The following is a 24,463-nucleotide window of genomic DNA, read 5'->3' as shown; positions in this document are numbered from 1 at the left end:
GCATAAAATAGAAGTATTCTAAAGTCTTTTTGCAATAATCTCTATGAAGGGCTTTTAAAATAACTTGTTACATCCCTTGGTGACTATTATATTGCTTTACTGTTTGCTTATAAAGACACCTTTGATGCATATTAGTGATGAAAGACTAACCACTGTCTGTTTCACAGTCCACTTTTAACTCCGTCTGGGACCAGTGGATATTATGTTTAAATATTCTCATCATAGTACCTGCGCTGGCTGACTCTGATTAATGTTATTCACCGGGGTTGACTCATCACATAGCCAAAGCTTCCTCTAGACTGCTGATTCATACTGGAAACGGCACTGCGATGCTTAAAACACTCCCCGATAATCCCAAAATAATCATGGGAATGAAGGTGTTTGAAGCCTTTTGCAAATGACAAAAGCTATTTTAAATTACGTTTGAACCTCCTGGTGGAGAATTTCACCAGTTTTTTTTTTTTTTTTTTTTGTTTTTAAAAGTGACTATACATATTTAGAAGGCCTAGGTGATGAACACGACACAATTTTTTTGCAGTTATCTGACATCTAGTAGTATCTTGTTTTTCCGTGATGCATGCTAATCACTGATAACTAAACTATTAAACATGAAATAAAAATAAAAACGTGTGTATATTACAAAACCGTACTATAGCTATGCCATGATAATGCATGCAGGTCCGAGGTGTTTTCAAAAAATACCATGCTATATGTAATGACACAATCACCACGCTTGAAATTGTTAATTTAGATATCCTTTATTCTGAATGCCTTAAAGTTACAAATGTGAACAATATATTTTAGCCACATACAAACACAACAGCAGCACTCCACACAAACCACAGCATCAACCAAAGTCAAAATAAAAAAAGGTTAAATAATGCTCTTATAATATGTTTTACTAAAACGTTGAGTCATATCAAGCATTTCTTAATGACTGAACTTCGCATTCACGAGTCGCACAATCATAAGATCAAATCTATGTGTTTATTAGGAGCTCTGTCTCCAGAAACCTTCATCAGATCCGCTTCCTTTGAAAACTGACGCTTCATCCCTTGTGCTTTAGTGTTGAAGCTTTTCAGACGTTGAGTATATGGCCATGTTTCCTAATTTGTTTTTCAGATTCACCTGATAACATCAAACCCTGAGGGCACGTCACTCAGGCCCAGAATAAATCTGACTAAGGAGAAACATCTATTTTAAGATTCTCCAATAAAACTTTCCGCTTCGTCTTCGCTCAGGGCATTATCTCTGTGAGTGATTCCTCCTTTCATGTTTTATTCCAGATCTGGCACCCCTTATGAAAGCACAATTAGATTTTTGATTAGCTACCGCAGGTGTTCCAGTCGTGAGACAATGAGCTGTGATGGTAATGTTGAAGGAAGCACTGAATGGAGGCAGAGAAAGAAACGTTGATGTTGAGTGATTGAACAGACGGATGAATGCATGTCGTGACAATTACACTGATTAACGTACCTAAGAGTCAATATGAAAGATTAACTTAGCACCATTTGAAGTAGAGCGCACACAGTGTTTTGTATGCCAATAATGTTTTTTTTCCCCAAAAAAGTGCATTTAGGACACATATTATGAATATTGCAATGAGCGTCTGATTGATTCAATAGAATCATTTAGTCATAAACGACGTACCTGAAAATGGCTTGTTTCACTCAATCTTCTTATTAACTGTCAAGTGTATCATTACAGCAATTTGTCCAGTGTTTGAATTATCATTCTGACTAATAATTAAAAATCATGGCATTGTCAGTGCACAGAGGATTGCGCAATTTTTTTTTTTTTTTGGAGAGATATTTTAATCTAATTTCCTCTTTTTAATCTCTGGAGCTGCTGCTGTTGTATAAAACTCCACATTGTCTTTACTGCAGGGTCAAATGGGTGAAGCTTGACCTCTGTGCCCCTAATGGGTGGAGCTTGAACTAGTTATGATTAGGGATAGGGTTACAATTAGGGTGTGGTTGGACCTTCAAGCCCTACCCATTAGGTCCAGAGAGGTGAAGCTGGATGCCAAGCTCCACCCATTGGCTATGCAGCGAGCACCTTCTCTAATAGTGTGCACACCAAAAGCAAAGCCAACATTTGCATCACAATGCTCAAATAAAACAAATAGAACTGTTGCGATACGGGCATCTCAAGTTCCCCCATCTCTTTCTACTACTTCGAGACAAATGCATCATTAGCATTGGTCAGCACAAATTTCTGTCTATTCGTGTCTTTGCATTGACTTTGTATGTAGTACTTATGTTTGCTTTTGGTCTGCACACACTATAAAACTTGTTGTCGAAAATGGAAAACTGAGCACCACTGGTTCCCAATACTACACTTTTTCATAATCTGCAGCTAATTTCAGAGAGAAAACAGGCATTTTCATTTAACCCATGTTTTTCGTATTGGTCTAAACAGACAAACTGTTTGCGAATCTCAAACCGAGTTTTCCCGAATGGAATCCTCAAAGTTTAACGATTAACGAAATGGCATTAACCAAAAGTTGTTATTAAGCAACTTAATGGAAGTGTCACAAATCTTTCTTCCACGTTTTTGTGAATGCGGCATTCCCATTAAGATCGATGGAGCTGCAGCATAAACTCTTGTGTGTAAATGCCCTGACACATCCTGTGAGGAGATCATGGCTCCTCAATCCAAGTGCATTGAATCTGATGTGTATTAGCAACCAAAATTAAAGTTCGTCCATAATTTAAAACTAAAAAAAGTGGCAAAATTCCCCCAAAACTCACATTTACCGGCAAGTATGCAAGAACTCAGGGTGAGTGCTCAGATGAGGTCTTTTAAAAAGGACGCCAAGGTACGCAGTGTGGACTGTCTCAGTCATAAATGCACATTCACATGTTACGAGACCAGACCGGTGCTGATCGATCAGTGGATTGCCATGAGTTTAGTAGTTTGTGTTTGTAAACTTGCAGTGAAGACAGAGGTTTCTCTGTGATTCTGAACGACTCATTCCAGACCGGACCAGAGATCGGCCCATTTTATCCAGTTCTTTGGAAGGAGAGGGTAGGGCTTTTGGGAACGGCCAACGTAGTTGGTTCCAGATCCCTAGACATGCTCTCCCACCCCTCAGTTCCCACTAACCCCGTCACTTCTCCATGAGTGACAGCTGAATGATGCGCTGCAGTTCCTCTTCCTCGCGTCTTTGACGTAGCTCCGCCTCTTCCTGTTCACGGGCGGACAGCGCCATGGCTAGACGCAGCTGCTCGTCGTAGCTGCGCGGCGGCTTATTGGTCGGTGTGCTGCGAGGGCTCTCCACAGGGCTGGGTTTGTGTTGTGGGGTTCTGGGTAACGGGGAAAGAAAAGCAGTGACTGAGACTTCTGTTAACAGAACACTAAAATCAGCAGGTGTGGATTTATTACTGTTTAAATGCATGTTTTTCATTGTAATGAATTTTAAAATGTAATTTATTTCTGGGATGCCAAAGCTACATTTTCAGCATCATTACTCCAGTCTTCAGCGTTACATGATCCTTCAGAAATCATCCTAATGTGCTGAATGTTTGCTTAAGAAACATTATCATCAATTGTTCTTAATATTTTTGTGGATAACTCTGTGGTTTCGTTTACGCATATGAAGTTCAAAATAACAGTATTTATTTGAAATATAAGTTTTTGTAGATTATCCATGTGCCGTGGTCCTGTGTGAAAACTGAAACCTTAAAGAATAATGGCGTGAATAATGACTGGTTTGGATCCTGCCTGCTTAAAACTCCATGAAGAGCAAACGAAGGTGAGGAGAGAGAGATGAAAACCCTAGTGAATTTCGATGAGCTTCGCCGAGGCTGTGTATTGACAGTCAAGCCTATGTCAATAGCTCCAGTAAATGTGATGAGAGTGTGACGCTGTCCTTGCCTATTGTGGGTGAGATGTGACTACAGGAGACAGTAGAAGCGGAATACTGACTGCAGACCTTTCGTGCCGACTGGGGTCACAGGACAGGGAGTGCGTTCCTGGCTTACTGTTGGTCAAAGCTTCCCAGATCGTCACCTGTGAGGGAAGCAGAGAGATCAGGTCTCAGTAAAAAAAAAGTCTTACACCAGTTCCGTGCATTTGTACTAATCAGGTGCTGCTTGAAGTACAACTGAAGACACAATATGTGGCTACTGTGGGGATTATGTATTGTTGTAGGACAACCATTTGTTAAAAGCTTGAAATACGGTATGTGGTTAACACAAACTCAAACATTTTACATTTTATTCTATAGCATAAAATAAAGTAATACAACATTCATGATTACTTTAAAAACATTTACTCGTCGCTAACAAGTGGTTAAATGGGACTACAGTTTGTAGTGATGAAACAGGTTAACTCATCTACTCACTAGCCCAATTTCTTGTTGCATTTATAACTGTGCAAAAAAACTGAAAGAGCTGTTGGAAGCTTAAGTGGTGGAGACATTGTAGTTTGTTTAAACCTACGTTTCGTTTTTAGCTTCTGGTAATTGTAATTAGTTTTCAAAATTCAAAAGCTAATAAACGAAAAGTGTAAGAAACCACGTTTTATTGAACACAGTGCACAGAGCACAGCTTTTCTGCAGTTATTCATAATTCAAAATCAACTTGAGACAAACAAGTTGCATTAAATAATTTTTTGTGAACACCCAACAAAATCTGGCTCCGCATAGGTATATATTAAGTATCAAATTTCCTCAGACTCATGAATTTTGTGATGTCATGCAGCATTTTTGGATTTAGTAAGGATAGAAAGGTTATTTAATGCCATGTGGTTTCAAGTCACATACTGTGTCACGTATGGGCATCTGTTAACATGCAGGTGTGTGACTGCATCTCAGACCTGGTCGTATTCTGATCCAGCTTCTATCAGGCTCTGCTGGATAGCATACTGTAGCAGATCATCTTCCTCTTCTCTAATATTCTCTCTCTGGTTTCCTCCTAAAATGCTGTAGCCTCGTGGAGCCTCAAACACACAAGGTGGGATCTCTCCAGCCCTACACGAGTCTGATTTATACACAAACACATATTCATGAAACCCAGTGCAGATTACTATAGTCAAATGTATCGATCAACAGATCTGAGTTACATCTGTACTACAGGCAGCGCTATAAGGAACGCAATCATTAAACATTTATCCGATCAATTCCTCTCTGGCCATTAAAAATGGCAAGTGCTTTGTCTTAACACTGTATTACTTTGTAACACCATATTTTTCAATCTGAACATCATCTTAAATGGTTTCTAACAACTACATTTGCTTGCAGGTTTAAAGCAGGTTGATTTTTACTTGTGGAGCTGGAGCTAGACACGCTGGAAGAGTCACTGCCTGGAGATGGTGTCTCCGTCCTGGGGCTGTCCTTTTGTCCATCCCCTTCAGCATCCACTCGGGGCAAGCCACCCTCTTCACAACCATTTAAATTCCCAAAAGTGATGCGAGCATTCAGGATGTGGTAGATGGGAATTTCTGTGGTGAGATGTTATTGTTGCATTAGCCCGATATTACTCGAAATTACTCGCCCTCAGCATTACTTGCTCACCATTCAATTGAATGGGTGCCGGCAAAATGAGAGTCCAAATAGCTGATGAAAACATCACATTAATCCACACACTCCAGTCAATCAATTAGTGTCTTATGAAGCGAAAAGCTATGTGTTTAGAAGAAAAATTCATCATTTAGGCACTTTAAAGTTGCTTCTGGCCAAAATACTGGTATATAATCCATAATAATGCAAATAACAAACAGTGCTATCTGTACATATTTCTCTCCAGATTCGGATGAGACAACTTTATCAAAGCAATATTTTTTGATAGAGGGTTCATATTTTAGCCAAAAATACACTTAATAATGGATTGGTCATGTGGATTTCTAGTTGATTACTGTAAAAGTTAAGTGAAAGTAAAACTTTTTTATCAGCTGTTTGGACTTATTCTGACGGCACCCATTCACTGCAGAGGACATTGGTGAGCATATTCCTTCTCATTAGTTTCCTTTCCTCTCTCTCTCTCTCTCTCTCTCTCTCTCTCTCTGTCTTACCTATTTTGACGGGGAAACCAGGAGGCAAGCGCAAGGTGATGAAGTCCCTAAGCTTAGCGAACAGTGCGTTGGAGATGGCCATGAGGTCGATGATAGGAGCCACCTGCTCTGACAGAGATAAAGGGTGTGTTTCACACAACCACAGCTTGGCTTTGAACCTGGGGAAAAAAACATACTGTACAAATAAGACACCTGTGTGACCTTGTACACTCTTAGCAGACTTAGCAGTTTTTCTGCACGTCAATTTCTTTCAAGAAAAAAAGCAACAATCTCTTATGCCTTTCAATTAGAGCATTTGTTTAATGTAGTATTTCTGTATATTTTGAATTAACTGTTATTTTTACATTCTTGTTTTTCATTAGAATTTTAAAGTACATTTGTTATGCGCTTTTGTCATTTTTATTATGTAACATAATTCTATATAACTTTATTTTTTAATCTTAATAATTGTAATATTTCTGTTTATTTACTTCTGTTGGCTGCAAACTAAATCTATTCTTTTGTAGTCAAAAATATTGTAATTAGATGTTATAATATTTATCACTTAATTAATTTAAGTGATCAATATTTGGTTTTTATATCATGTATAAATAAGTGATGGAAGCTATCAATTTCCATAATATTAAATTCAGATAGAATTCATAATATATTTTTTTTCTTTAGGGTACTTCCATGTTATGTTTCCAACTTGAAAGCTTCCCAGCTGCACTTGAAGGCAGAATCATTTAAAGAGGAACACAACACATCTCATCAATGATGGCTTTATATGGATAAGTACCATTCTTACTTAATCATTACTTGGTTACATGGAGAGAGTGAAATGGGATCAGGAAAGATCATGATCCAGACTGTGAACTCTTTTTACAATAAGCAACCATGGGATGCAAACTGCATAGCAATATGAAAGAACCATTTTATTCAGAATGTGACTCAAAATGAAAATGAAAGCCTTGTTAGACTGATACACTACCTTTGTGTTTTGGTGGTGAGGTGACAGGGCTGGCCGATGTCTCTCTGAATCATGTTGGGATTGAAGTACTCCTCTGCCGTCACGGCCAAAGGGTTTGTTGCAGGGCATGATATCTGAGTCACCATAGTGTGCTATAAAACATACACACACTTCATTTTGAGACTACAGAAGTGATAAAATACTAGAAAAGTCATTTAGATGTCTTGATAAATGAAGGAATTCTCTGCAGGCTCTATTCACTCACTCCGTTGTTAGGCCCCATGTGCTGTTCAGCGATACCCAGGAAGGATTGCAGAGGAGTCTTGCCGCCTTTGACAAAAGCACAACATACATCAGGTCACATTACAGAAACCGTGCACAATCCCAAGGATTTGTATTACATAATAGTAACCGTAGACAAGACAAAGACGCTGTTTGTTTGGGAATAATTTGAGTGGGCAGAGAAATACTGAATCATCATATTCACTATGGCATGCCCACCAATACACACGCTCGTTGTGTTTTGCTGGAAAAAAATAGCATACAGAATTTAAAAAACAGAATTTCTTTATCTGTATTTTCTGTCCTTAAACCTGCATTCTTATCCTCGTGCTCACCAAGACTGCATTTATTTGATAAAAACAGTAACAAGATATCATTACGATTTAAAATAACAGTTTTTTTATTTTAATGTATTTTGCCATTAGTTTGATTACATTATTTAAAATAATCCTTTAGAAATCATTAATCTATGCTGATTTGCTGCTGAAGAAACATTACTTATTATCAGTGTTGAAAACAGAATTTGTTTGTGGAGACCACAATGCACTTTTTTTAAGGGTTCTTTGATCTTTGATAAAAGTAAAATCAAAATAAAATAAAAAAACATATATATATATATATATATATATATATATATATATATATATATATATATATATATATATATATATATATATATATATTATTATTATTATTTATTATTTATTTATTTTTGCAAAAACAGAAAACTCAACAAAACAAATAATTATCAAAATTCATGTTTTTCATTGTCCATTCTAATTAAACTTAATTATTCTGCAGTTGTTTTTGTGACTAAGTTAAAAATAACAAAAACTCTAACACAATAAAATCATAAAAATATAATAATAAACAATTTTTTGAAAAATTTTCGCAAAATTATATATATATATATACACTTTATATACACACACACCAATTTGTGTAAGGCATTAGTTATGGTAACAAACAATATTATAATCAACATAATTATCATCACAATATAGTTATTGCTTAGCCGGTACCAAATCTACAAATCTACAAATAAGATAAAATTTGTGTGATAAAAATTAAAAAAAAAAAAAAAAATCTTAATGTCAATGTGAGCATAAAAAGATTTTGATTTGAGACAAACTGGTCAGTCCATTAGTCAAATGTACCTTTGGATTTTGTTTTGTGCTGGTCGGTGAGATGGTCAGTACGTGTTCGTGTGATCAGCTCAACATTAGAAGCACAGTAAACCTGAAGCAAAGACATGAGAACATGACTGTAGTTAAGTGTTTTTTTTTTTCTAAATAATCTGTCTGTTAATCTGCAACTTTATATCCCTGATAGAAATACAACACTCACTCATGTCACATGGCTAATGCTGTTCATGATCTTGAACCTTAAAGCAGTTTAAAATTTTCTAAGCATTACAGTAAATGCTCATATTGCATCTAAACCTCCCTCTACATGATTGTAGTGCAGACAGTTAAGTCGGTTGAAATGGGATCAGTCTAGATTTGTCATGTCGCCTCTCTTCTAGTCTATAACGGGTGTAACCGAAAATTGTTTCACAGCAATTGGTTCCATTCCAATCAGGTCAACAGATGAAAAAGTTTGCAACTGTGTAACACTATGCAAATCAAGGCATGAATATTAATTGGGTCACAGATTCGTTGCTTGGTAACCTTCCAGGAGTGTCCAGTCAAGTACCTCAATTAATATTCATGAGCCAAGCCTTCACCCAAAGTCGGATTTGTCACTTTGCCAGCTAATTAACACACACTTTAACAGCCTCCCTATTAGCCAAGGATAACTGTCAAGATAAATAAAGACATTCAACTTGAAAAAGCTTTATCATCTAAGGTGGTTAATTTCCTTTGTCATGCATCAGTGCATCTTTTTTTGTATTCTGTAGTGATTCTTAATTTAATGCTTCCATGCCTGTTCGTACATACTCAAGTGTAATCAAATTTATTTGTAGAGTATTTTCATAATACATACTGTTTCAAAGCAGCTTTAAAGAAAATTGTGATGTTTGTACTATCTTAATTTCTCAATGCCTTCATAGTCACGTTTAGAAGATTAGAGCTGGGTGTAAATATAGTTTACACTTTGCAGTAATGCAGGAAATCAAGCAGATACAATGTTACTTAATATTAGCAGAATGTCTAAAGTGGGCTATCGAAATACCAAATATTTATTGCCACATGCAAGCACGATAATAAAGCTGGACACATATCTAACATTATATGAAGAGCTTTTGATAATTGACAATAAATAGACAGTTGATGTTTGCTATTATATACAAGCGGTATTATATACAATCACACAGCTGAGATTTGTTATATTATATATTGCCATACATGAGTGTGGTGTATGTTTGCAGGCAAAGTACGGCGGGCCATAGCTAGTGGGGTGAAAAGTGTTGACGATTATAGATATATGCAATTTTAACCAGCTGAACAGGGCCAAGAAGCCAGAACTCGGAAAAAAAATTCTGGTTATAATTTGAAAACTAGAAATATTTTTGCCCATCAATCTGCTTCAGAGGACATGTGATAACTCCCCAAAGGCATATAGGTTAGTTTCATAACAAAATAATGGCCGATACCCACAACATTACCAAGCTTGGAAGAGCCAGGATAATTGTTTTTAAACTCTGACTACGCTTGTCTAAAAGAAGAAAGCCATATACCTAGGATGGCTTGGGGTGAGTAAAATATGCCATAATTTTCATTTTTGGCTGAACTATTTCTTTAAAGCATTTTAAACCATTAAAAAGTCTGAATATGCATCTATTTTGTTCTTATTATTAGTTAATGTATCTCATTATACATTTTATTATCTGCACAACTTTTACCCAAAAGTTTAAACACAATTTATTATACAGACTGTTGTATTTTGACATAAGCTGTACCTTTGCTTCGTACCCATTCACCACCTCCGTTTTCTCACTGCGCCAGCCAAGAATGCCCGTTTTATTCCTGCAGAGACATTCGGGCAAGTTACCAGGTTGCCAACATGTCGTACAAACAGAGGTGAGTCCAATATCACACATTTTATGATAAAGCCTAGTCCAAAAATGCTGGCTCACACTCTCAGCTTCATAGTAAAGCCACAATAAAGGGTTACGATGCCCTTGCCTTTGTACATTTTAATTGGTGACAATGACTTGCCAATTGTTATGAAGGGCTCACCTCTCAAAGGAGATGTTCCTGGTGTCCAGCTGCGTCGCCACCACGGGAGCGGATAGACGGGCCGCCACCTGTTCGTCGCTCGGCTGCAGCGCCCCCAGTAGGCTCAAAGCGTTTGTGCAGGGCCTGGTGGAGGGTGAGGCGGGAGAGGAAGAGAGGCACGGCAGCGTCTCGCAAAACACCAGCTGTCTGTCATGATCCACTTCCATTACCATGGCGCTGGAGTCTGAATGACAGGTGGAGAGAGAGACAGAACGGATGGAAGCCAATTAGAGACTGTGGCGAAGTGAGACTGAGGTTGTTTCCATGCCAATGACGGCTTGTTTGAAAGAACACTGAGCGAGTAGTGGCATCGAGAACAAAAGCGGAGATCAAACCCAAATCTGATTTGAAGGCAGCAGGCAGAGAAAAATAAAGGTCGTTCAGTGCTGGGAAAAAGCCATCGCACGCACCTTGACCTTTGAATATGAAGCTGCGATTGCCTCTTTGCCAGGTCATCTGCTCAAATCCCATGAGCGTCGTGTCCACCCGCAAACACTGGCCTCTCTTCCATACCCGATATGTGTCACTCGGACAGATACGAGACACGAGCGGAACTGGAAATAGAGGGAGTTCAACAATAGCAGGACGTGAGGATGTGGAAAGAGGAAGCCTCTGTCCAAACATGCCATTTATACATCGTTACGGCTAGACATGTGCCAGTATTCGGTAATACGATATCACTACAACATGCTCTTGATATTTTTTGATTATTTATTGCTCAGGCACACTTTAGATTAAGGCTTCATAATTTAACAATAGGTAAACATAATTATTAATTAGATAAACATAATTATCATACTAGTTATAATGTAAATGTTAAAAAAAAACAATAATATATATATATATATTTATATAGATTTATATGTTTATGTGTGTATTTATATATGTATATATATGTGTTTATGTGTGTGTATTTTTTAGTAACTAGTGTAACCTTATTGCAAAGTTGTACCTATTGTTCTTTATAATTATTTTGCACTTTATATATTTTTTGTGTATTGCTTTATTGTATTTAAAAGTCTAGTCTTTTTTTATAATAACATTTTTTTTTTAACCAACACTTTTTGTAACTTTTTTCCAATAACATAGCAATTTTTGCGACATGAAAATTCGATAAAGTCATATGCATAGGTTTGGCACCCACCCCAACTCGTAAACTCCCATTTCATCTCCACGTAAAAGTCCTGTGCCTGAAAGACGAGAAAGAGAGAAGGTTAGAATGAATGTGAGCGTACAGTGGGAGGTCGAAAGCGTGAGACGGATCGCTCTGCAGCGAAACACATGAATAATAAAGCTCCCTGAGAGATGAAGAACGGGGAGAACCAGAGAGCTCGCACATCCATCATAAACAAAAGGAAAAGAGCTACGGGGTGCCCAGGGTTTAAGAAAACTGGGGAAAGAAAGGTCTCGCAAAACAAACAATAATACAGACCCGGTGGTTTCCCGTAAACCTGTTTGTTTGTGTATCTGTATGCATGAATCTACTGGAATGAAGGGCTCAGGTGTGCAGGCAGCAGGTGGCTGTTAAGATGCTGTTTGTTAAGCTGGTGGCTTGTTGTTTTGCCATTAGCAGGTTCGGGGCTTATTAAGGCACATCTGGGGCTGACCTGTCGGAGTCTCTCCAGCAGACGTGGGATCCCCGCCAGTCGCTTGGTGGTGCGCTGGTAGTCACGGTAACGCAGCACCAGCCGCACCATCTCCGGGTTACGTGAGCTGATGGCCTCCTGCAACACTGAGACAGAAGGTACAAGTTTAAGTGATTCTAAAATTAGGAATGTGTGAGTTATTTACATTCAAAATAGCTTCGGCGTAATCTAATGCCCACTTATAGAGATAAATACTAAAAAATAAAAAAAATAAAAATCATACAATGCACTATAATATAAGGAGGTAGAAATTTACCTGTATACTGTAACTAAGTTGTAAACAGAAAAGATAATTGGAGTGCGTTTTACAAGAAAATACTATTTCTGCATTTTATTTCAAGTTTAATCAACGAATTTGTGAAATTCACTATCAATTTATGAGTGAAAAAAGTGTAGCAAAATGGCTGATTTTAGTTTTTGGAATTTTTTTAGAATTTATTTAGAGAAAATAGTAGAACATAATTATTTGGCCAATTATCAGTTATCAACTGTCAATGTTGAAATTATTACTTCAAAATAAAATAAACATTATCTGTGTTCATATATTTTTAAAATCTAATTTATTTCTGTAAAGAAAAAACTGAATTTTCAGCATCATTACAGTCTTCAGCGTTACATGATCCTTCAGAAATTATTCTAATGTTCTGATTTACTACTCAATAAACATTTATTATTATTATCAGTATTCAAAGAAACTGTGTAACATTTCTTTACGATTCATAGTAGCATTTAAATGTTCTCGCTTTCACTTTTGATCAGTCTAATAATTTACATTTTATCATTTTATTTATTTGCATAAATGAACAAATCGTACAGACCACAAACTTTAATGATCAGTTAATCACTAAATAACTATCAATTAATAATTATCACTTTATCATATAGGCCAGAATTCTTCCCAAAATGCAAAGGCTTTTTTGCTGTGTTACCTGTCCAGCCATTTCTGTTTTCTTTGCTGACATCAGCTCCATGCTGGACTAACAGACGGGCGCAATCTAAATGGGCCAGCGTCACGGCCAGGTGCAAAGGAGTCCGACCCCGTGGGTCCAACACTTCTAAATCAATCTGTAAGAAAGAGAGAGATTTGTTATGTTGAGAACTTTATGCAGAAAAATATTTCACAAACACAATTTCTGTTCCTGCCCTAAAACCGAGATCTGTCAGAGCTGTGGCCTAGTAGTTGATGCATGTCCTCCAGAGATGCTGAATTCTGAGCTCAAATGCAGGTTTCCCAATACAAACGATTTCTTTCTGCCATTGTTAATCAATGTTCAGTTAAGAACAGTTTATATATATAAATGTATTTTTTATTTTATTTGTATTTATTTATATATTTCCCCTTATTTCATTTTCATCGCTGTGCCTCATTAAAGTTGTAACTTCAGTAGTGCTGGATTCCCAGCATGCAACACAACATGAATAAATTATGCAAATTACCACCTCACTTGTTTACTGTTTAGTGCATTATTTTCATTGGTGCTGTCCTGTTTGTTTCTTTAAAGGTGTGTGTCAGATACTGATGCTTTTGTTTCTGATTTATCGCCATTTTGTTGCAATACACTGCAAACTGTAGTCAAATTAAGTCATATTTATTTATATAGCATTTTATAAAATACAGACTTCGCAGTAATTAGCAAAAAAAAACAGTATAAATATTGCAATTATAAAAACAATACAATTGCAGCTGAGAAGCAGCTCTTAAAAGACAACAGTGCCGTTTTTAGCTCATTTTAGTTTCAGTTTGGTTCATTAAAAGTGTGTATGTTGAAAGAATTCAGTTGAACTATATAATAGCTCTAAGATAATTTAGCTTAATTAGCATTATTCAGCTTAAGTCAGTGTTTAGCATTGATTCAGTTCAGTTCAATAATAGGACAGTTATCATATTATAAAAATGAGCTTAATTCAGCAAGGCAAGAGTGTCGTTATTAAACTCAATAGTCAGTGTTGATTCAAATCACTTTGGCAACTGTCATCCATTATGAAACATAACTTGCATGCTATTCCAATCAACTAGAAAGGGAAAGATATGCAAATGAGGTTAAAAAATATGATTTTTGAAGTATAGTTCAACAAAACATCAAGACATTTGTGTTGTTCTAAACCTGTATGAATTTCTTTGTGGAACATAAAATAATATATTTAGAAGAATGTCTCTGCTTCTTTGCCTGCACACTAAAATTGAGTGGTGCTGTTTTGCTTTCAGTATATCCTAGTTTGTGTTCCACTGAACAATAAAGAGTTGATATGAGAATATCTTTAAGAATACGATAATCTTAGGAAAGCCTTCAGAAAGAAGCATAGAAACAGGCATCATTCTAGCCACCTGCTTTGCAGTAAGAATCACAGGTAAAAGAAAAAGAAGGCAGAAGTGAAAGAGTGCGATGTAAAAGAGAAGTGACAGGCGATAATTAAGGCATCACACCCGAACACGACAGAGCGCGCTCACATGACACCCGACAGCCACGGTGAGAAATACTTCCGCGCTCAAACCGAGATCAGTGCTAAGCACGCTGCGATCGTGCGCTCGTGAAAAGCAGCAGTGCGCCATACTGTTCCTCCGGCTTCTCATCCGAGTGATCTCTTTCGGTCTCCCGACCCCTCTGAGCCGGTCAACTATGTCACCGACGGTCTTGAGAGTTTCAAAAAAGTTTATGATTCGCCTTATGGGAGGATCATTTATAATAAGATCATCGCTCACCGTCAACCGAACGCAAACGCAATCATTCCGTTCACCTCCACGCGCTACCACACATTTCAGTAAATATGCTTATGTTTATAGATGCAGGATGACCCATTAATCATTATTTGATGAGTTGGCTGGCCGTGGTCGTGTTGGCCATATTTATAAGCGTACTCTCCGAAAGCAAGGTCGTGACAGACGGTGCATGTTGAATCGTGTATGTGGAGCAGAAATGAGAGTCAGGACAGCTTTATTTAGAGACTCGTATATGAGCCATGCTTGCTGTTTTTAATGAAGCATTTGGATTTGCTGTGTGGCAATGGAAACATATTATTACCCAAGGGCTTAACTTGTGCTGCGAGAGCTGCTTTGGAGTTCTGCACTGTACTGATTAACTTGATGCACTTATTTACTCTTCGCTCAAGGTGCATGTGTGAGTCCTTTGTGTGAGTTTTTTTTTTCCGTGCCTGTGCGTGTATAGTGCATTATTTATTCATAGTTAGTGCTAGTATGGCTACTACAGATGCTCAAGATTAAACACCTAAATTATTTTAAGTATTAAACTTAAGCGTGTAGCTCAGCTAACTTGTCTAAGTGTTCAGATTTGTGATTTCCCCTGGTCAGTCATTATGTAGATGAAAATTCCCACAGAGCTATAACTAGAATATCAAGTAGATTTAAGGGGGCTCTTTTAAGTTTGACCAATAATAAAAACCAAGCTTGAATCGGTCTTGCAGTGTACCCTGGTAACAACAAGGCAATACTTATAGGCATAATCTTATATTTTCATAAGAATACACATTAATTTCTTCAGAATACATAAAGCCATAATTGGTATATTATTATGTAAAAAATTCTGAATATTTAAAGTCATAATTCATATGTATATATGATATAATATTAAGTTAGTGTTATTTCAGTATCATTTCCTATATTAAAAGTTAGAATTAGCTTTTATTTTTATATTTTCACTTTTAATTTTAATTGTAGTTTTATTTATTTTGTACAGAAGTTCTAAAAGGCCATATTTTTTTCCTTCTTGTTATTCTTGTGATGTCGACATAGAAGTTGTTTTCTTGTTATTACAACTTTCGTTATATATATATCGAGGGGTGAGAACCAGAAGAGGCGTAGGTGATAGGAGGAGTTACACTATATATTTTTTTTTATATTGATATATATATCAAACAAAAGCGCATTATGAGCTACTTTTAATATAGTAATGATGTTTTTTTTTTTTTCAATTGTAGTTTTAGTCATTTTAATTTATTAATTTAAACTTATTTCAACTTATCTATCTAGGTTTTACAGCTAATATTTTATTGTTTTCTGCTTTATTTACCTTAAGAAAAAGCTCTGCATTTTTTGTTACTGCCCACTCACATTTCTATTGGCCTTAACATAAAATAATAATAATAATAATAACAATAATATATTGAGTATAATAATAATGATATATGAATTTAAATGTATGCTTGAAAATGTGAACGTGAGTTTGTAATGATCTATTATTTTGCATTTGAGATTAGTATTTTTATCCACAAATATAAATAGGCTTTTAAGGCTTTACAAACAGGATTTACAATATCAGCTGTAAATCATATAGGTATGGCTTTGGCCCTAATAGGACTACAGACAGTTTCGTCAGCTGACCTAAAAAAGGGCCATCCTTATTGCTGAGCCCTGATTGTGTATCTTGCCACAGACTAAGTCCCAGTCATGTTATTGTTATTGTTAAAGAATACTCCAGTGCGTCCGACACCCTGCTCTGTAATTAGCTTGCCCCTTTCGCAACATCATGACGGCACTCACCAGCAACAACTGAGGCCCGCTGGCCCCTGAGGGCCTCTAGCTAGAAAAACAGCAGCCTGGTCCCCAGAGTGAGATGAGTGCTACAAGAAAAAGGGTGTGGATGAGTGATGGGGGGTGGGGGGTTGCTATGGCAACCCTGGATGAGGAGTACAAATAGGAGACTCGGGCCAGAGAAGGAAAAACTACAGTTTTAAGTGAATGACGGCTCTCGCATCGGTCCTCTGGGGATCTCCGATCAACCCTGGCACTGGAGAACGGCTCAGATGACTGACAGAGAGGGAAAGAGAGAAGGAGATAACTGTCAGGAGGTGTGCATGCTTGAGCCAGTGAGTGAGGGACTGAATGAGATTGATAACTGATTCTGAGAGCTTCAGGGAGAGACAGAGAGAAATGTGTAACTCTGTAAGACAGATTAGCAGCTGTGAGAGGAGGATGGAACAAAGGAGAAGGGTTCGGGAAACGTCAGTTGTTACAGACTGGCCTTCTGGTGACCTGAAATGCTGCTATATATACCCCTCTGAGACAAGCTAGACAACACACACAGAATAGCACAAACAGTCCCTTATCATCTGATCACACAGCCACATACAAATACAAACAAACATGCTGACTGTCATCCTGTCATGTGCATTTAAAAAATTTACCATGACATCCACCAAAACAAAATTCTATTAATAAATAGAAATGACACTTTAAACTGTGCAGATATTTTTGAAGCTAATTTGCTAAAGCATTCATTTGTATTTAACTTTTATGCATTTTTTAAATGTTAAATAATAACTTTGATTAATAAACGTTAATTTAATGTAGTTTTACATCACTGGTGCAGTTCCTTTAAGTGGAGCTGTACTATTACCTGGTAATCTATCTGTTTTTTAAGCAAGCAATTTTCTGGAGACTTTTATTGAAGAAGGAGTCAGAATATATAATTAGGAGTTTTTTCTTGCTGCAATGACCTGTAATAAAAATTGTATTCCTTAATAAAAAATAATACCATACTAATACTAGTAGTATTAAATCTTTTTGTGGCAATAAATTAAATAAATGTTAGTGTTTATTCATATTTGATATATGTAAATATGAGTTATATTTCACTGTTCTAACATTTGTATTGTATTTTATTATGTTTTCATATATATATATATATATATATATATATATATATATATATATATATATATATATATATATATATATATATATATATATATATATATATATATATATATATATATATATATATATATATATATAGATTTTCTTATTAGATATTTTACTTTATTTCAGATTTATTTAATGTAAAGAAACCACTGGCTTTTCTCTGAATATCATTGGTTATGCGAACAACCCATCAGCCTGCACCATTATATATATATCTATATATTACTACATTTGGATGTAAATGCATATAACTGGGAAAAAAAGGTTCTGATATATTTGTGATATTTGGTAGAAACTACAGTTACCATGGTAAATCTTTGTAAGGTTTCTTGAGCGGTGAGGGTCGGCATACAGATTAATAAAAATAATAGAAATCCTACCTGAAACACCTACACGTTTCAGTTCTCCTGCTCTGACCGGAACTCATCTAACCCACCTACACTGCATCTTTCTGACAGCCCTGTAACAAGCAAGCACACTTTCCTGCTGACATGCGTGTGCTGCATCAGATGCTAGTGCACTAACTCAAATTCATGTTAATTACTAATCCCACCACATTGAAAGTGACAATCATCCAGGGCCCATCCTCACACTTTCACATGGATGCTCTTCCACATAGCTGTCCATCCCATCTCTTCTTCCTCTCTCTCAGTTGTGAGCCTGCTGGAGACTGCATTATTAATAGTCATCTCTGGCTGGTGCATCTGCTCTTGCACTCTTTCTGCCTTGGCTAATGTTCTCTGGCAGCTACTTAAACCAACATCAATCTTTCATTGGAAGTCCAAACTGTGCATGTGGGAGGCAGGCAGAAGAAAATCATATGTGTGTGTGTGTGTGTGTGTGTGTGTGTGTGTGGGTGCATTTCGCAGCATGTGATAGATTCTGCTGAAAACTTAGCACAGGCTCTCTTGTGTGGCTTTATGCATAAAAATGTGCATACATTCATAGATTTACACATGCACAATCTGTTTTACACACAAACGGAATCGTGCCTCGTCGTGTTCACTTGAATCAGCTTTTATTTGAAGACAGAACAACATGAATGCACAGAAGCACTTAAAAGGCCGTGATGACGTGGCAGAAGAATGAATTGCATAGACAAGGAGGCAACCCAGCAGAGAGGTGAACAAGAACTTACTGATTCTTTAAATAAGTCTAGGCAGACAGACATATAGTGAGGAAATGAGAGAGAGGGAGAAATATGGGCCCTTGTTCGACTTTTTATGCGCTATTGTGTCACAGGAGGTTGACATACACCCACGGTGCAGTTCATATTCTGGCGATCGACATCCAGGGCTCAGCTATAAGGGCTGAGACGACCGCCTCATAGTGTGGGAGGCAGAAACTAACAGAGCTTCGCCAAAACACAATGCTACAGCCATCACTTTTTAACTAAATGTCAGTGCGAAAATATACAGTAGGAACGTCATAATGGGACAACAAAGGCAGTATAAGAGACATTAAGCTCCCTTTCACATTCAAAACTGTTTCGGATATGGCCAGTTTAGAGTCCATTCTGGGAATCCAAGCAGTCTGACGTGTCAGCAGTCTGATGACATGTCCTTTGCTTTACTCCGGTAAATGCCACAGTGCTGGTGGGTTGAGATAAGAGGAAGAGGAAGTCAGAAAGGTCATAGTGGAACTCTTTCGAAATTAAGAAGGATAATTAATTTAAAAATAATATTAAAAAAGTGATTAATCACATCCAAAATAAATGTTTTTGTGGACATAATACATATGTGTGTGTGTACTTTATTTACATGTACTTTATGTGTGTGTATTTAATATGTATATATATAAAACACACATATAGATAGAAAATATTTCCATATTAAATTATATATATATATATATATATATATATATATATATATATATATATATATATATATCATATAATTAATGTTATATAAAAATTATATAATTATATACTATTATATAACATAAAATGTTTCTTGTATTTATTTAACTGTATTTCATTTAATTATGCCCATTTGTTAATTTTTATTACAACTTTTGTTTTTATATTTATTTTTAGCTTTATTTCTATTTCATTTTTATTTTTAGCACTATGTCAGCTTGAACATATTTTGCTTCAGTTTTTCTATTTAAAATGTTTTCCATCTAACAGTTACATATAATTTTATTTCAGCTTCATTTTTTTTTTTATTTTAGTCACCAATAACACTGAAAGAGACTGACGGAATTCTTTACTTGGTAACTATCCTTTAAAAGGACAATACTGACGTACTAGATGTTATACTTCCTACGGTTTCCACACAGTATGGTTTGAGGTTACGTTTCCATATCCAAATTAGAATAGAGGAGTGTTGACTGGGAATTCAACATATATGTAAATCATAGAGATGAGTAGTGCGTATGAAATAGAGCCTTGTAGTATTCTCCAGTAGGCAAATGCAGCACAGCTCGCCTACTCGGGTCATGTACAATTGATAGATATGCATGTGCGCCTGTTCTTGCTACTTATTATTTTTATGGTAAATTCAGATTATAAACTCTAATCAAATTAGACACAATTGCACCTATCATTTCCATATTTTCAATTTGTCGACCCATTTCGCTGCCCTTTTACGAGCTCTGTCTGTCCCCTGCCCTTGTCAGTCTGTTAAAAGCTTCCCATAAGTTAACTAAATCTCAGCAACCCCCTCCCAGCCGCCTGACGCTCGTCCCCTGTGACAATTAGTGTTGGGTTACGGGTGGAGAGCAGGAGGGGCGAGTGTTGAAGAAGACAAGCAGTATATCAAACGGGAAAACTGAACAGATGTGTGGACGGCAGCGAATGCGCTGATGGAGGGCCGCGGGTAAAGAAATTGCCACCGATGTTGCTGCGTATTTGCTGAGGCACTGCTGACTTCACTCAAAAGAACAAAAATCCACACACCGCTCGACAATTTCTCTTTTTTCAACAATTTTTGGACTCGGTTCTGTAGATGCATCAGCCAGCAATGGCTCTTCTCTCTGGTTTGCTCATTCAATCACCCACTCTATCCATTCGCTCTTTCTCAATTTCCTGCCTCTCTCCTCCAAGCTGTCATCTGTCCACTTCCTCCCCCATGACTGTTTTATGGCACTGTCAAGGCAAACTGCAAATTGAGCTTCTTTTCCCTTCAGTAACTTCTTTACCCCTCCTCTTCCTCCTCCACCAGCACCCTCAGATCTCTTTGCTATTCACGTCCCTTGCTCTCCACTGTCCTAATAGCTTAAGTCCCCCCCCACCTTTGTTCTTTCACTGACACCTAACATCTATCCCATAATCCTGGGTGCTGGTGCAGCAACTTTTCCTTTTGTCAGGGTGGCTACATACCTTATTCACCGGAGAGGAACGATTGAGACAGCATTGACCTCCCTTCGCGCCTCGTGCCGTCCCCGGAGGGACCCGGTTTGACTCATCGAGCGACACCCCACCGTGCCAAACGTGGCTAGATTATGCTGTCAGCGGCCTGTAAATCAACTAAACTGGAAGTGCTTTATATCGCGGTGATCATCGAGAGGGTTAGGGGACTGAATTATTACCATCAGCCTAAGCAATAAAAACCAGCACAGGAACAAGATGGCTGGTTTTGGAATGACTTACAGTTTGTTTGGGCTTTGGAAAGATGGAATCGTGAATGGCTGTTGTAACTGAGATGGAAGACTTCGCTCAAATGAGCTGAAATTATTTACTCATAAAGCAGAGAGTTAAATCAGATCAGTGAACTAGAGCACACGGGCCTTGATGTTACCTGAAGTGGGCGTTTGATTCCACCCAATTAGTCTTCTTAGACTTCTGTTTGTTAGAGAAAAATGCATTCAGGTTTTCATTTTAGGTTCTTCCACCATGACGTAGCTCTTTCATTTTACAATAAAAGTGTGTCAACAACAAATTGTGTATTATTTAATGAATCTATTATATAATATTTTACATTAAACCAGGATTAAATTAAAGATAAGATATGTTTGTTTTTCCACCTCCAGTGCTATTTATTATTATGCATCTGCTAGTTCATTTGTCTATAGTTTTTGAAAGAATACACTGATGTCACATTGATTTTGGATTTTTCTATGAATCAGTAAATTAATGTTGCATTAAAATTGGGATGAAATGGAAGTAGCAACAGATCTTTTCTTCCGTATTGTGACTTACATCCAAGTAAAATGGATTACCAATCAAACTAAATATGTCGAGAAGAACTTTGGCATACATCATCAGAGAAAAAAAGTCTGTTTCACAAGGATGAGTAATGCCATCTTGACTAAAAACTGCCAATTAAAAAAAAATTATTATATATATATATATATATATATATATATATATATATATATATATATATATATATACAGGTATGCATGGATGAATCACTCACAATAAGATCAGTAACATGCATTTGCAAAATAAGTATGATGAATTTCCATTTCATGTCTACTTTAATAATTCTTTTGAAGGTTGATCAAAAAGAACCAATCTTCTTTTCTGACAAAACCAACCTGTATATAAGCTATTGAACTTCAGGGTGTAATCAGTGATTTTGTCATAGATGCTGATGCTGCTCACCGCGCCGTGAGAAAGTCTGTGTCTTGATATTACTTCTAATATTAATTCTAATAAATATTGCAATGGAAAATTTAATGGTGTTTTATTCATGTTTGTACTTCTCTTATATAGAATCTGATAAAATACTATACTAAAAACAGTATATGAACAGAATATAAATTCTAGAATACAATTACATTCTATTAAACAGGTTCTTTAAATTATAGGCACAATGTGTCCCTTATACTATGGTTACAATATGATCCGTCCTTTTGAACTTGTGTTTTGTGGAGCAGAATAAAACATAACTAAACTAGCCATGTTGTAATCTCTCCGTTTGCTTGTTGTGTCTATATTTGCAATTTATTTATTTATTAATTTCATTCCTTCCATACATTCAAATAAACCTAAATGTCTTTGGACTATATATATATATATATATATAGTTCTGCACAGCAATCTCAAATTCTAATTAATTACAGACTAATTCCACGCTGATTTGTGGAATAATATACTGCATTAATAATTCTTTTGAACGAGGCTGATCAAAAAGACAAACACACCCTCTCCTGACACACCATCTATCCTCAGCAACTGAGTGGTGAACGTAGGCTGATCTGTAAGCATCATTCACCCACAGCCTTTGTATGCCATGCCACTTTATCCTGCAGCCTCTCTGTGTTTTACACCATCTCAGAAGATCGAAATAAAACTGCATTTGTGATCATGTTTCCGCCAGACGTGTAACATGAGCAGGTTTGGACAACAGAGACAGTGTCGAGCCTAGTGAGCTACCTAAAAAAGACTGTATTTTACACGTTCGAACGTTATACGCCCAAAAATGCGGACTAGGTAGCCAACTCGGTAGGTTTGAAGACACAGCCGGGGTGTGAGGGGATTTTTTTTGACACGCAATTACGCTTGTAGTAAATATATCAGCAAGTAAATGCGCACTTAACTGAACAGACGTGTTATTAGCGAACCAGCAGACGACGAAGAATCACTTTCCCCTGTTTCATCGCAGATTGCGAGCCGAATGAAGTACCCAAACCAGTTTCCTCAGACAAACGCACGGCCCGCTCCTCGCAGCATCATCCGCCGCGAGACTGTCACGCGGAAACGAAAGCATCTTACCTGCTCGCGCGCTGAGAGCTCTTTCTCCAGCTGCCGGTGTTTGTTATGCCACACCAGATAATGCAGGTGGTAGCGACTCTTCTCCGGAGTTTTTCTGGCAGAAATCATCCTCGGTGCATAGTTCGCCGCTTCTCTCTCCCCCGTTCCGTTTCTCTGCTTTTGTGCGGTATCAGTTACTTTTATAAAGGGCGCGTACTATAGTATTATTATTGCTAAAACGACCGCTTAGGGCATTTCTCTCCCTTTTCGTATCCAGCATCGCCTTTTGCATAGTAGCTTGGCATTCAGCGTGTCTGTGTTGAAGGCAATTTAAAGCTGTGTGCATGAACGCTCTCCCTTCTGTTCTCCACTTCTCCTAGTCTCTTCTCTCTCTCTCCTCTCTCTTCACACGCTCAAGCGCGCGCGCGCACGCCCGCCCGCTCGCGGAGGCTGAGGCAGGGTTCTTGTTTCGCCGATGAAAGCGACTCAGTCACACCTATATGAGCCATTGAACTTCGCTGTGTTATCCTGCCATACGTGCAGATGTTGTTCACTGCGCAATGGGGGAGATAGAACATCTCATGCTGCCACCTATTCTATACGTCTAGTATTACTTAATATCTGAATATCTAACAAAATATCTTGATGGACTCGGTATGATTCAGTCAGAGAATTATATTCTTTAATGCAATGTATATTGCTGGTTGTAAATCCATAAAATGTATGATTTAAAATATTGAAATATGCAATAAACATTAATTGATGTGACACACACACACACACACACACACACACACATATATATATATATATATATATATATATATATATATATATATATATATATATATATATATATATTTTTTTTTCAGCACATTCAGCCCATTCTTTACATATTTACAAAAAGCAATCAATGAAATTCATTTGCACATGTATTTTGGAATAGTGAAAAATGTTATTGTGATGTATTTATCAGCCGTTTGAAGACAGTATGAAGAAGCAAACTCATCTTGATTATGGAGACATGTTTAGAGAAGATACAACGGTTGA

The 24,463-nt window shown here is 37.0% G+C and overlaps 1 protein-coding gene across 3 annotated transcripts; it reads right to left on the bottom strand.

Annotated features, from left to right (window-relative positions):
• Positions 1 to 742: 742 nt before the first annotated feature.
• Positions 743 to 23,877, bottom strand: ankrd13b (ankyrin repeat domain 13B). 3 transcript variants are annotated; one of them, XM_043258433.1, is made up of 15 exons: positions 23,435 to 23,877; positions 13,043 to 13,178; positions 12,075 to 12,199; positions 11,612 to 11,657; positions 10,878 to 11,021; positions 10,429 to 10,651; positions 10,149 to 10,215; positions 8,404 to 8,485; positions 7,230 to 7,294; positions 6,986 to 7,116; positions 6,016 to 6,173; positions 5,269 to 5,445; positions 4,822 to 4,985; positions 3,927 to 4,014; positions 743 to 3,336 (listed from the first exon to the last, which is right to left on the bottom strand). In XM_043258433.1, the coding sequence occupies exons 1-15, from the start codon at positions 23,540 to 23,542 to the stop codon at positions 3,113 to 3,115; spliced, it is 1,938 nt and encodes a 645-aa protein (XP_043114368.1). In that variant the 5' UTR covers positions 23,543 to 23,877; the 3' UTR covers positions 743 to 3,112. The 3 variants fall into 3 exon arrangements, with proteins under 3 accessions (XP_043114368.1, XP_043114366.1, XP_043114367.1); XM_043258431.1 differs by having other exon boundaries at positions 743 to 3,308; positions 3,938 to 4,014; positions 23,435 to 23,873; XM_043258432.1 differs by having other exon boundaries at positions 3,120 to 3,308; positions 3,931 to 4,014; positions 23,435 to 23,873.
• Between the last annotated feature and the right edge of the window lie 586 nt (positions 23,878 to 24,463).

Source organism: Puntigrus tetrazona, chromosome 15, assembly GCF_018831695.1.
Source record: "Puntigrus tetrazona isolate hp1 chromosome 15, ASM1883169v1, whole genome shotgun sequence".
Taxonomy (NCBI): domain Eukaryota; kingdom Metazoa; phylum Chordata; class Actinopteri; order Cypriniformes; family Cyprinidae; genus Puntigrus; species Puntigrus tetrazona.
This window is presented reverse-complemented; position numbering and strand designations above follow the sequence as displayed.